Here is a 14,365-nt window from a genome sequence, read left to right as displayed (position 1 = left end):
TATCACCCGTTAACCTAGCTGCTAGCGACGACGTGTTTAAAAAGTCGCGTGACCAGTGACAGTCGAGTGTAGAGTGATTAATCTGTCATCATCCGGTTTTATTCGAAATCAGCGTAAAAAATTAATTGGTATAGCTTACTTTCACAATCCCACAGCTCACTCATATATAAAGATTTGGGAGCATAAGTATTTTACATTAACAACTTAACCTAAAAGTGCAGTGGTAGATTTTAAATAAAATGTTCTTCAAATTACAAATTAAGAGTTGTTTCATCAAAAGATTATATAACGGGTGATACTCGTAAAATATTTGTTCCATATAGTAAGGGGAAAAGTGGCATTCCGTTGGATTTGAATGTTCACAAGGATTTCTCAACGGAATATGGTAGTTAGGACCCCTACGAACATAATTAGACTTGTTGCCAATTTTGTATCTCAACAGAAACACCACTTTTACCACTTTTTACCACCTTTGTACCACCTTTCTGGTTTGCCAAATATCTTTAGTTGTGAACGTAATAGAAGGCTGCAAATTAACCTAGAATGTTTATCTTATCAAGGAGTAAAACTTTTGTATGAAAAATTTTGACATTTGACAATCAGCTAATTGGATAATTACCAATTAGTTAATCACCAAAAAAAGTGAAAATTTTTTATTGGCTCAAAATGATTGAAATCGTTTGAAACACGGAGAAATGTAGTTTTTAGAAAAACTTCAAAAATTGTTCACTTAAAAATTTTTTTCGAGACTTGGAAAACAGTCTGCGACAGTAAAACGCCGACGAAGCTAGACTTAGAGTGAACTGATGGAAGCTGGGTGGTGCTAAAATGGAGGTAGCAGAACGTACTACATGATGAAAACAGGAAAACTAAGGCTGGTTGAGACCTAAAAAGATGTGAATCTGTCCTGATAGATCCAGTGAAGAGCGAGTTGCGAAGAGTTTGATCACTAACCTAAAGCTCTAAAGAAGAAGAGGGCTAAAGAGACTCACTTTGACCAATAAATCCGGTACGGCAAGGTCTGTAGCCTTGATAAGAAGATACCATGAAGTAATTCATGCGGTAAAGTCGATTTATATAAAGGGTTTCGTTGGATCTAAAAAGGGTGGGTCAGTCTCTCTGTTTTCATCAGATTCTGATGAAAGGCTGTTAAGCTCAGGACGCGGACGGTGATCTTAATAGGTCGGATAGCTGTACCTGGTTGCTTTCAACCCACCCTTGTCGCTTGAAAATAAGTTCTCACTCCACCTCTTCCAAAAATGCAGTTACCAGAGCAGGACACTCTTCTTCCTCCTCTTCTTTCAACCCAAACACAATCAGGTTCCAGCTCCTCTCCTCCTCTGCAGTCACAATCTTATCTCCTTCTTCGGCGTTTTACTGTTGCAGACTGTATCACTTGCACTGTTCTTTTGCAGTACTCCTGCACTGTAGCTCTGTGTCCCTGACTACACCGTGGTTTACACTACCCCTCAACTGCAATCTTAAGTAACTTTAGTTCCGGCACTCTTTGGCCATTAAAATAACCAACTCCAATGAAACCCCGTGTAGCTACGTTCGTCGTTCTGCTACATCCATGCTAGCACCACCCAGCTACCACCAGTTTACTCTAAATCTAGCTATTTCTAGCAACCTCTCGATGCTATCTCCAGCTCTATCCCGACCCTGGCAATGAGATAGGGGGGTTATTTGAGGTATCTGGCATAGCAAACGAAGCGGCATGCGCATTCACAATACAAAAAAGCCACAGTGGATGATGAAAGGTATATTTACACTCTCTTCCTATACTCCCCTATAATACCGGGCCTCCTGCGAGAGTGACAAAAAGTGCACAGTTAAAAGAAATCCCTGTGAGAAATCGCATTTCTTGCATAACTGGGTCTAATTATAGAGGTAAATAAGAGGTCCGGTACATTCAGATACCCGGTATAGATTGGCAAGATTGACGGTACAGAGGTTTTGATCATTGAAATCAATAAAATGATAGTACAGCAGGTAAAATCGGTTCGATCTTAAATGGTCCTTTTGTGCTGTTTCTTTATGTGGAATTTGATAAAGCTGTATTGTAATTAGTTATGAAACTCTAATATTGTGTGGTTAACCTTTTTCAGGTTCAGCCCTTTCCGCTAAGCTATTCCTAATTACTAAAATATCAAATATGTCGAGATTTACTGAACTCCAACTTCAAATATTGATGATTTTAGTATTCCCCAATCTAAAAATCTTCGAAGTTTTTCTGCAAAGCATTTTTATCCACGTTTCATGCAATTCGATCACTTTTGGCGGAAAAAAATATTTTAAAATTTTCAAACTGTTTTCCAAGTCTCGAAAAAAATTTTTAAGTGAACAATTTTTGAAGTTTTTCTAAAAACTACATTTCTCCGTGTTTCAAACGATTTCAATCATTTTGAGCCAATAAAAATTTTCACTTTTTTTGGTGATTAACTAATTGGTAATTATCCAATTAGCTGATTGTCAAATGTCAAAATTTTTCATACAAAAGTTATACTCCTTGATAAGATAAACATTCTAGGTTAATTTGCAGCCTTCTATTACGTTCACAACTAAAGATATTTGGCAAACCAGAAAGGTGGTACAAAGGTGGTAAAAAGTGGTAAAAGTGGTGTTTCTGTTGAGATACAAAATTGGCAACAAGTCTAATTATGTTCGTAGGGGTCCTAACTACCATATATTCCGTTGAGAAATCCTTGTGAACATTCAAATCCAACGGAACCCTTAAATCGACCAATTTTCCCCTTACTAATATATTATGGACCGTCGATGAGTCCAACTCGGCGCGTGTCCTGGTAGGTTGTAAACCTACAAAAAAGAGCGTTAAATCACTCTACATTTGAACTTCGGAATTTTTCATAAAGAAACTGACGCTCACAGTAATCAGCTATTTTTTTGTATCACTATCACGTCGTGACCCCCATTGTCGTTTCACTTATTGGAAGTCACGATACAGCCGCACACTCGGCAGGCCGCACACGCGGCAGGCCTACAAGTACAACGTGAGGCAACTATTTTGTATTTGAAATCAAGTAATAGAATGGCATCATTTGAATGAATTATACAAATTTTGCAATCAATAAATAGTAACATTAGGGGGATAATAAAGAGGAAAAGTTAGATCAAATATAATGTAAGATAAATTCAAAAACTGTTTCGTCTGTTTCAGTCACAAAATACACCATTTTAATCATACTTTAATCACTACCAAAGCTATGAGTACACGTCATCTGAATATCATACACTACTAGCAGGGTAAGTTTGCAAGGGACAAACAAATTGTAGTTTAATTCACTAAAATCTAAGCTTCTAATAGGTTAAGATTGTTGGCATACGATTCAATTTTCTGATCGGTCTACCGTCTATAGCTGATTTTAGAAATCCAGAAAGATTAAACAAAAATAGTCAAAAATACCATGTAGAGTGACTAGGTTTTACTAATATTAATATTATGTGAAATTGATAAACGCGTGCGCTATTCTAAGAATCAATATCATTCTGAAGCTTCAAATGGGCCTGTTAGGAATCCACGACACTCACGATAAGAGGTGCTATATGAAATTATTGGCTTAAATCAAGTTCACTAAAACTGAAAACATTGTTCGATCATGGCATGATATTCCAACCGAGCACTTTCTATCTGAGACAGTTTGTTGAACAACCCTCTTATTTCTTATGTCTTTATATCCTGGTTGCCCTACTTCTCGTTTTCCTAAGATTCTTCCCGCTGAGGTGCTCCTGAATGAGCTTGGTCCGGGAGCGAGTGATCTTAGTCTCGGTGTCCGGTGTGTCCGGGACGACGTCCCTTAGTCCAGGCCGCTCCGGCGGAGGGATCAGCTCCGGTGTACTGATCTGAGATTTGTGGAGCTTTCGTTTGCCTCTTTTTGGCTCAGGTTGTGAAGGTGTTGCGAAGTCGCTGTCACTTTCTGATACGGAGATAGGAGCAGCTTTTCCTGGAAATGTCCAGTGTTAAAAGAACAATATAAGTACATTGTACATGATAACCGCCTCCTTCAAGATTAAAATCTAAATTAGTATAGTCCACCTGAATCAAACTGTAACCACTATCACGTATTTAAAAATTACTATCCCTGACAGAAAAATGGAAATAAGAATCGATCAATTATTTACCGTAATTAAAACTATACAAAATTCATAATTAAGTTATTACCTCGCTTGGATTGTCTGGGCGATGAACCAGTAAGCAAATCTTTCAATCCTTTTAAAGTAGCTTTTCTCTTCACACCGACGGATCCTGGAGTCTGTAAAATCGAGAATTTAGTTTCTCCGAAAATGGCCTGTTACACAAATTTACAAGAACTGTGAAGGCTGGAGGACTTGGTTCAAGATCTTGATGTAAGCTCTCCCATCCTTGATTACCCCTCCAGACTCCTCCGACTGATCCATATTCCATAATCCATAAATTTTTGTAAAGAATGATCAGATATACATGAACTGACAGGTATCATCAATTTGAGTATCACCAATTTAAATCCGTCAAATACTTTCAATTACTTACAGCAAAGTTATCGGACGATGGTGACTCCTCTATGGGCTGAATGCGACTCTTCTTCGACCTAAGTAATATCTATCGTTCAAAAAAATAACATTTTAAAGACACTCGCGAAATTAAATGACTTAGATGACAAGTACCGAAAGTTAGTAAATTAATATTTATTTCTACCTATATACCTTACTCGGGAATATTATAGCGGGTTAATTTATGACTGGGAAAATTAATAACCGGGAAAAATATGGCGGAATTTCCCAAAACCCGCCAAATTATCCCGGTCATGTATTTACCGGTGGCCGACCTTTCAAGTTTTTTTTCAGAGGTCAACAAATTTTCAACCGAAATTTCTGTTTTTGTTACTTGTTATAAAGAAGTTATTTCAATTTACAGTTACTGATATTACTTAGAAATAGAAAAAAAGACACGTCTAGTATTTAAAGGAAAATAAATCTATAGCAATAATAAGTCAAATCTTCATTAAAGCGTATTCTCATTCTCATTATCGCTAATGTCCCCTCCATTATCATTATTAATACCGTCAAATTCGAATTTGTATTGTTGTCTTAACAAGACTTTCATTTTGTCCGCTAATGGGGCTACTGCTCTGAAGGTCAGCTGGAGCTTAATTTCCTGCCCACCGCTTGGTATTGGGGAACGTCTTGGCTTTGCATCTTCAACTGCTCCAGTAATCAATCCACCGTGGACCATGAAATAGTGGCACAGTTTACTCACTTCATGGGCAAGAAAAGTCAGAATCACGGTCCAGCCTGAAATCTGATTTCTATAACCAAATTGTGATTTTTATAACGAAATTATGGTAGCAACCGCCAATAAAGTTACAGCCCTCCATCCACTGCTTCAAAAGTCTTCTCTAGCACATATGAGACTTCAGGTAAAATATGATGATCACCACCCCCTTGGAACCCCATAATCTGAGTCGGCGGGTTTTTTTATGACTGGTAAAAATTTTGACCGGGAAAAATATGGCGGAATCTTCCAAAACCCACCACTTTATCCCGGTTATAATAATCCCGAGTAAGGTACTACTAATGAAACCAATTAATTCTAACCAAATGAACCTGTTGGTATTGAGAGTTTTATTGATGAGCACTTGAGAGGTCCGTCTAGAAGCTGTCTTAACAACCGGTCTTTTGCCGCTTGTTCTGCTACCACCAACATTTGATCCTGACCTGCGTTGACCTGACGACCGTCTGAAATACAAGGTCAGGAAAATATGTCTCCAAATATACTGATTAATTGTAAGCGAATTTTTAATAGCTATCAAATTTTCTTGATATTCCTATCGTTTCATTATAAGTACTACATAAATTATCTTATCCATTTTTCTCAAAACAGCTTCAAAACCTTAATTTAAAAACAGTCATTCTGGCAAAATGTTCCAAAAGCGAATTTGAAGTGGTAATTAATTTGTACTTGTAGACACCTGGACTGACACGAACACATTGAGAAGGGAACCAACCTGGAATGGTTTAGAGCGGATGTTCGAGATGAGGGTTTGTTTGATATCCTATTGGAACTTCTCGAAGATTGAGTTGATTCTCTGCCTCCCTGTAAATTATACATACATTATCTTTACTTTTAAGCTTTAGGTTGAAAAGACTAAATCGCATGCAATGTTAAGAACATTTGTGCGAATGTTACGTAAAAATAACATTGGGTTGGGAAATGTTTTGAAAAATGCATAATCCCCACAATTATGTGTACAAATACAATGCAAATGCGCTAAAGAGATACGTCATCAGCAATAATTGACAGTTGCAATGCTTTAACAGTTTGCATGATTCTTCAGCTAAAAATGCAGCATACGTTTAAAACCGTTTCAATGCTAAGAGTGTTTAGAATGTTTAAATGCTTAGAAGTAAGAATATAAGGACACTAAGATACGAAAGGTAAGAATCTAGAATTCAATCGTCGGTGCACATGGTCACATGGTTCAAATACCTTAACCTGCAACCGTGAGCTTCTTCTCACGGGAATCTGTATGTAATGTAACAAGGACTGAAATAGTTCACGTATCTCTAAATTCATTAATCATTAGTCCCAATCTCTCAATCATGTCACTTTTATTCATCATGCCAAACCCCAACTTATAGAATGTGACATTAGAAGCTTATATCGGAAGCGGAAGATATGCCCTTAGAATGCTAAAAATCTGGAAAAGCGCACCATTGATGATGATTTTAAAATTCTTAAAGCTTGAAAAGCATAGCAAATAAATAATCAAAAAATTGCCAAATTTAAAAATCACAAGAACGATAGAAAATCAAAAATAACGTCCAAAAGTTTCTTCCCACCTCGTCCAGTTCAGCGGACACTTGTTTGCTTCTCTTCGTCTCCATACATTCCATCTCCCTTTTCAACTCAGACACGTTTTGTTCCAGTTCAATGCTTCGTGCCAGAGCGGTGGAGACAGTTTCTTGCTGTTCCTTGTTTCGTTTTTCTGTGCTCGCCAGCTCCGCTCGCAGCTCCGCAAACTTGGTTTCTTTCTCTGATATCGCTTCGTCTATCTGCGAAATGAGTAAATGGGAATTATTTATTTTTCATTTGCAGTAATTCCATTTTTCATGAAGAAAAAATGAAAAAAAATGTGGCTTCGACTTCGAATTTTTAGATAAATCAAATTATCAAACCTGAGATTTGAATTTCTCAAACTCCGCCCGGGTCTCATCCCGGTCAGTTTCCATCTGTATAACCATGTCTGCCATCTCTGTCAACTTCCTCTTGCTCTCCTCGCTCAACCGTATATACTCCTCTGAGCCCATCGCCGGGCTCAGGCACTAAAGACATAGGATGTAATTCATTCAAATTATCATCATTCAAAAATTGAAATGTGATCAAATGAACGAGCATGAAACGTAGGTTAATTGGAGGCAGGTTTATGACCAATTTGAGAACATGTTGCATTGTTCAGAAATTCTCAAAGGATTTGATTCAAAATATTACCCCTTGCTGAAGAGAAATGAAGGGATAAGTTTGTAAGTTCTACACTTTTGTAATTAAGACGGACTGCTGGATATTGTATTTTTAAGACGTATTAGTAATTAAATTTAAAATCGGTAAGATTAGTTATAAGTTAATAAGTTAATACATACTTGTTTGATTCATTAATCACAAAAATAAAATTTCTTAACTCACATCCACAGCGACCGTAGCGACAGTATTCTGCTCCAAATTCTTGATGAGCATATCTTTATCTTCAAGAAGTTTTTCTAGAGCTGATATTTCTTTTTCTTTCTTGTTTGATATCATCTTCACAGCCTTTTCTTTTTCATCGTACCTAATAAAAGTTTGTTGGATCTTAACAATATTACACTAAGAGAGGCGCTAAATAGATAAAATTATCTACATTGGCGTGAAAACCGAGATATTCAAGAACGCGATCATCTTAAAAGATGAAATAGAACTTGGCAATCATTAACTTAATCAATTTTATTATTGAACAAACCAATTCCTGAGCTCAATATCCTTAGCGTCGATGGTGTCCTTGTGTTTTTTAAGTTCATCAGTCATCTTGCGCTGAGCTGCAGCTAGCTCAACCTTCACTGAGGAATAATGGAGTTTAGTTACCGGTAGTTGAATCTAAGATGGCAAGTACGTACGGTACAGGGCTTTAAGTACGTACGGTACAGCTACTTTTAAAGGTACGTACCGTACAGGCCCTATTATATACTATATATTTTTTTCCCAAAAAAGTCTGTACCCTATATTATAGGGTACAGACTTTTTTGGGAAAAAAATGAAACTTTTTTCGAAGTTAGTGGAGTACTTGCAATGTTCCTTTAGTATTATCATAATTTTATTTGAGGTAGTAGTCGAAGAGGAACATGAATTATTAAGATAGTAAATTAACAGTGAGAGATAAAAATTAACAGTGACAGATAAAATCAGTATCACATTTTAATGTGCTTATTGGAGTAAATAAACACTAGTTTTTCAGCAAGCTGAGGCTTCAGCCTCAGCCTTCTTTTATTCATATAATAAGATATTCATATAATAAGATATTCGTAGTCTCTAAAGTTTGTTTCACACATTAATGAGGATGCGCTAAAAATCGCGTAAACAACATCTGCCAACTTTTTCAACCAACATAATTCAAAGCGCCAAATCCAATGTCACATGGTCCAACCCTTCTTGCTTCTGGAACATTCTTGTACAACTGCTCTAAATCTAATGGTATAAATTGAAATGCAGCGATGAGCGAATTCAGCTTCAATGAAAGTTGTCGTGTGAACGTGGTTTTTGTGCATCTTTTTGCAATTGCAAGCATTAAGTACCTTTCAGCCCAAGTTTAAAAGTACGTACCGTACAGCTATTTTTAAAGGTACGTACCGTACGTACTTGCCATCTTAGAGTTGAATGTGATGCCCGGTTTGATTCATGTTATCAACTTTATATGAACTGCATGTGTATTGTATAATCTTATAATGAATTATGCCGGTAGCCTTACGGATGTAATCCGACCCCGAAGCGCCTAATACTGTTATATTGTTACAAAAAGGATGTGAATTGTAAACGCAGCCTACGGCGTGTTATTGTCATTACAAGAGTGATTCATTCCACTTGAGGGAATGCGATTCAGATAACGAGACATTTAAGATACAGTGTGATCGAGAGTTCATTACCAAACGCGACCCATTAATGACTCATTCACTGCGGGTTCTGCCTGCCACTTCTTCTTTTTCATTATTAAAAAAAAAAAAACATATCAAAAAATGTATACACTATACATTATACATGCAAGTATCAGTGTAGTGGTTAAGATTGCCAGTTGACTGACTTGTTAAAGTTTTGACTCTATTTGATACTAGCAATATATTTATGTAATTAAAATTAGGTGTAGATTTTTTTGAACATCGAGTAATGGTAAATATACTAAATAAGTAGTGGAAAATAATTTAGCGATTGAAAAATAAATAGCGTAAATAATTTTTCATTTGATCATCAACCTAATAAGGCGCTCATAACAAATACATTTGAGGTCTAACTACCATTGAAGAACAAAAATAACAGTTTTTCCCGATATTTTGTCGACGGGAACATTTTTCTGCATCATAGCGAAAGAACACAATTTTGGCTGCTGATTATAATAAGCATAATAAAAACAAGTTCCTATTAGTTGAATGTGATGTGCAATGTCCTGAGTGTAATAACATACTAACAAGTCAGTAGTCATTATAAATAATATTTAAATAAATTCTTAAGTTCTAATTAGATTAATCAAACCAAGCAAAGAGTTATCATCAATCGTCCAACCCCTTGTAGTGAGCTGTCCATCATCTAGTAGAGAGTCTTTGACTAGTGTAGGAACTCAAAGAGACACAGTAATCTCGATTCTTTTGTCTTCAGTAGTGTACGAGCACTGTGGTCCCGGGCTTACCTCCATTTTGGCGTTGCAAATGGAGTCACGACTGGCATAGGCGGAGTTAAACGTCGTTTAGCGGGCGCCCAACGATCCTCCCTCCCAAATTGCGTGTGCTCTAACATTTACTACACATTCTAACATTTACTACACATTCTAACATTTACTACACATTCTAACATTTACTACACATTCTAACATTTACTACACATTCTAACATTTACTACACATTCTAACATACATTATGCAATATTTAAAGCGGTCACTGGTGACACTTATCACATTGTGTAAACTGTAGACTCTTCTGTAGTTTTATTTGCTCCAGCAATTAAACTGTTAAAGTCCGTTTTGAGTAGTTTGTATGGTAACTGTACACTGTACACTGTACACTGTACACTGTACACTTTACACTGTACACTGTACACTGTACACTGTACACTTTACACTGTACACTGTACACTGTGTAATGTGTAATGTACACTGTGCAATGTACACTGTACAATGTACAATGTACACTGTACAGTGCAGTATATTCCAAATGTTACTATGTTGTTATTATGAATTCAATTCAGGCCACGAAAAGAAAGAAGAAACAACTTCGTTCCGTTTGAAAATATTAAGCTTCATTTTTAAGTTCTTGCTGTCGTTTTGATGCATTATTGTAAGCAGGATTCCTAGCAGGAACCCGTCAAACCTTTAAGACTGGTGTCAAGACTCTTTTGTGGCCGGATCAGTTTCCTACCCTAAAGTCTCCCAGTGAAAATAATTATTACCTATTTAATTCGCGTTTTTGACACCACTTGGGGGTCCAAATTTTGGGTACTAAAATTCTTATTCCTTGGCCAATTTTCGATTTTTTCATGCTGATTTGAAGGCCATTAAAGCATTTGAATCAGTTAAAAAAGTTTCAGTTTTATATCTTGTACGGTTTTTGCGGAAACCCGTGTTAAAGTTGATGCCGTGGTGTCAGTAAAATGGTGCGGATAAATAATTTATAAATATATATATATATATATATATCGTCTCGCTTTATATATAGTAAGATGATTGTAATTCCAGTCCCCAATCAACTGCAGTAACAAAAACTGCGATGAGAAACATTTTAAACAATACAACCCCTCAGCTCCAGTAGGAAGAAGAGTAAAAACTAGTTTATGACCTCAGAAACAACGGAAGGAAAAAGCTTTTGTTTCTGGGGAAGAAAGGTGCAGGCAAAACTGCCCTCTGTAATGCACTTTCAAAACCAATCGGAGACAAAACAAAAATTTTCCCCAAAAGTACTAATATTAACATCGGAAACACAGGAACTATTCTTTCAAACGCAAGTTATTTGGGTTTACCCGAAAAGAAAGCATCATTCATTGATACAGTGGGGTTCGATAGCACAGAAAAGAGCAACACTGAAATAGCACAATTTATAGTGAAACTGAAGGAGTGCTGTGATTTCATCAACGTTTTCGCAGTGGTCCTTAAATCTCCTTCACGGATAGCAAAATCCTTAGAGCACACAATTAACCTATGCGTAAACATGTTTGGGAAAGACCGATTCTGGGGAAATGTTGTTTTCATTATCTCAAGTCTTCGACAGTCGGATAAAGAAATTAAGTGGAGGAAGGAAAATACTATAGATGATGATAAGCTGACGGGTGATCTAAGTGATCAACTTAAAAAGATTTTTGAACTGGACACTAATCTCAATTTACCTTTTCTAATAATTGATGTACGAAATTCGAAACTACCGAAGATGAACAAAGGACCAGATTTGAGAAAAATATCACCACCCTATACAACATGCTGATCGACACTAACAGATTTGAAACCTCTGTTGATGGTATCATGAAGGTCATCGATAAATACGATGGTCTAAAGGAAGCAATATATAAAGCGGAAAAAGAAATCAAACAACTTCAAGATCAGGTGACAAACTTAACAGAAGACAAAGAACGTCAGGAAAAGATTATAAAAAGGACTGAGGAGGAAGCAGCGTGATAAAGAGAAAGTGAAAGAACCGCAAAGGAAGACGCTGCTTGTCTTCAAGCGAAGGTAGAAGATGCAAGAAGGAATAGAGACTTTGAGTTAGTCGACCGTCTACGCCCGCAAAAGGAGAGGTCTCTGCAGGACATTGTTATGTATCGTGAGCAAAGAGAAAGATCTGAGAAGGAAGGCGCTGATGCTAAGTGGAAATATAACTTACTTTGTGCTATTTTGGCAGTGCTTGCAGTAGGTGTAGCAGGATTAGCAGGTGCAACAATGGCTGGGACATTTGATGTTGAAAATTTAGTAACACAAGTTGCGCCTTACTTGATTCCAGTTATTGTTGAAATTTTCAAAAACAGTTTCCCCATGGGGAAACTGTTTTTCGGGCCCCAGTTTGGTTTGTAGGCTTCAAATCTTATTGGGTCAAATTACTGAAATCATTTTTTTCGTATGTAGCTGATACTAAGTTATTAGAGTATATTAACTAATTCTATTTTTTAAACAGCAGCATACTTTACCAGTTTTCAGTGATATAGACTCGTCACCATTCCGAATGATAGGCTAAAAAAATATTTCGCTTTAATTAATTTATTCAACTTTCATTTTCCATATCATAGAAATTCAGTATTCATTTGTCGACTTGAATCGATCTAAGTTAAAACTGAGTTTCTCTAATAACCCTTAACAGTTTAACATTAACAATCAAGTACCATCTATGATGATGTGATGTGTTCGGTGATTGAATTCAAATGAAAATTGTGTCATTGTGTCAAACAAAGATTTAACATAAGAGCTCAACATTTCTCCAGTCAATTAATTACAATCAACAAGTTTTAAGAAAATTCCTGAATATTATGATTCATGAAAAAGGATTCGGCCATTGGACTGAAATGGAAAATTGTTTTCCATCTGTCTATATCGCTATTCGCTCATTGTTGTTTTGTGTATGATATAACTTAGAGGGTTGAGGTCCAACTATGAACTATCGATGAACAACTGCAATGTATCCCTCAAATTCGCATTATATAAAGATCACAAAGTTTTGTTTCTCAAAATTCTCGCGAATTCGAAAATTTCAAACCAACTAAACAAAGGAATTGAAGGTTCGGCAAGAGAAAAGAATAACACAAATATTTCAACGTACGTCGTATAAGGTTCCTTTTGTTAATGTTTGACTGACTATATTTCAGCAGCTATATCTAAATAAAGATCATCACACCTCACAAGCTAATTTTCTGGTTGCAAAACTTTGAAGGGAATGCCACTCTCGAATTCCTTCACAAAATGGAGCCTGATACTGGCCTGCTACTTGCACTCCACCCTCCAGATGGAGGACAGTACTACAAAGGACTGCCTGTACCAGCAGAAAGTGATAATATCCGCGCCCTACCTGGAGTTTGCAATCTCGCCAGGTCTGACATGTTGGAAGTATTGTTATTACTTGGAGAACTGCACTGCCATCTCCTTTGCACTCGAGACCTCCTCACTCTGTAGTTTGTACGATGAACGCCATCTGGGCTTCGAAAATGCTCGCTATGACAAAAACGTATCCATCTACTCGGGGAAGAGGACATGTCTGCAGCTGGTGGAGGTTCAACAGCAATTTAAAATGGCGAGAAAAGACGGGATCTACATCCGGCAAGTGAAAACAGGGATGTGTTTGAAGGTAAGTTCGGTGCCCTGGAGTTGGGGAGACGAAAAGCTGACCTGGTCAAAGGACTGCAGGGCTAATAACACTACATCCAATCTGTGGCGCATCAACAAACTGGAGAAGATCGCCAAGGGCTACATCGTCAGGATAACGGACATGGATTCAAGGAAGTGTGTGACTGTGAGGGTGATGTCACATGAGCATGAGATGTATTCTCTGGTGGTGCTGAAGGACTGCTCGCATGAAGAGGAAGAGAACCAGAAGATGATAATGTCACCTATTGATGTGTTGTCTGGCATGGGAAAATGGAACATAATGAGGCAGGATACCTACGCATTCGTTACAGTCACTCCACGGAGTAATCCCAGGAACGATCTGGATCTTTTGATCGGGTTTGTCATGGTGGAGCAGGAGGGCTTCTGCGAGCGGCTCAATGTGACACACGCAACTCTGCTGCTGGACAGCTCCCAACCTCTGCATTTACCAGGGGAAACAATACCAGTGCTGTGTGATCTGGGATACAGAGTCAAGGTTGCGGGAGGGTATTCCCACTATACAACCACCAAGTGTTCCAATGATATGGTGGTTCCGGAGTGCGTCAAAACAGAGTCTGTTGACTGCAAAGAAGCTTCTGGAATGGTGACCATACCATCGACTGTCTTTTACTCCGTGATAGTTGTAATAGTGCCAGCTCTGCTTCTTTTTTTCATACCTGTTGCCTGTGTTCAGCGGAAGCGGATACAGTTCCTACAGTCCCAACCAACTATCAATATCCCACTTCGAGAGATTTCCCCGGGAACTCAGAAATAAACGGTTTTCTTTAGACCACAAAGCT

General features: G+C 37.4%; 2 protein-coding genes across 2 annotated transcripts in view; one reads left to right on the top strand and one right to left on the bottom strand.

The window, feature by feature from the left end:
- Window positions 1–14,365, top strand: part of LOC134822799 (protein ABHD13-like) — a 948,842-nt gene that overhangs the window by 365,426 nt on the left and 569,051 nt on the right. The gene's annotated exons all lie outside the window — the stretch shown is intronic.
- The window catches only part of LOC134823632 (kinesin-like protein KIF20B), a 31,647-nt gene continuing 20,315 nt past the window's right edge, over window positions 3,034–14,365 (bottom strand). The window contains exons 23-31 of the mRNA XM_063835166.1: window positions 7,989–8,085; window positions 7,679–7,820; window positions 7,174–7,320; window positions 6,838–7,050; window positions 6,003–6,091; window positions 5,602–5,733; window positions 4,529–4,586; window positions 4,181–4,271; window positions 3,034–3,962 (exon numbers count right to left, since the gene is read on the bottom strand). Coding sequence (XP_063691236.1) covers window positions 3,691–3,962; window positions 4,181–4,271; window positions 4,529–4,586; window positions 5,602–5,733; window positions 6,003–6,091; window positions 6,838–7,050; window positions 7,174–7,320; window positions 7,679–7,820; window positions 7,989–8,085 — 1,241 coding nt within the window. The 3' untranslated portion in view covers window positions 3,034–3,690. The remainder of the gene's footprint in view (window positions 3,963–4,180; window positions 4,272–4,528; window positions 4,587–5,601; window positions 5,734–6,002; window positions 6,092–6,837; window positions 7,051–7,173; window positions 7,321–7,678; window positions 7,821–7,988; window positions 8,086–14,365) is intronic.

The sequence above is a fragment of the Bolinopsis microptera genome, chromosome 11 (assembly GCF_026151205.1).
Source record: "Bolinopsis microptera isolate Bmic1 chromosome 11, MBARI_Bmic_1.0, whole genome shotgun sequence".
Classification (NCBI taxonomy): Eukaryota; Metazoa; Ctenophora; class Tentaculata; order Lobata; family Bolinopsidae; genus Bolinopsis; species Bolinopsis microptera.
This window is presented reverse-complemented; position numbering and strand designations above follow the sequence as displayed.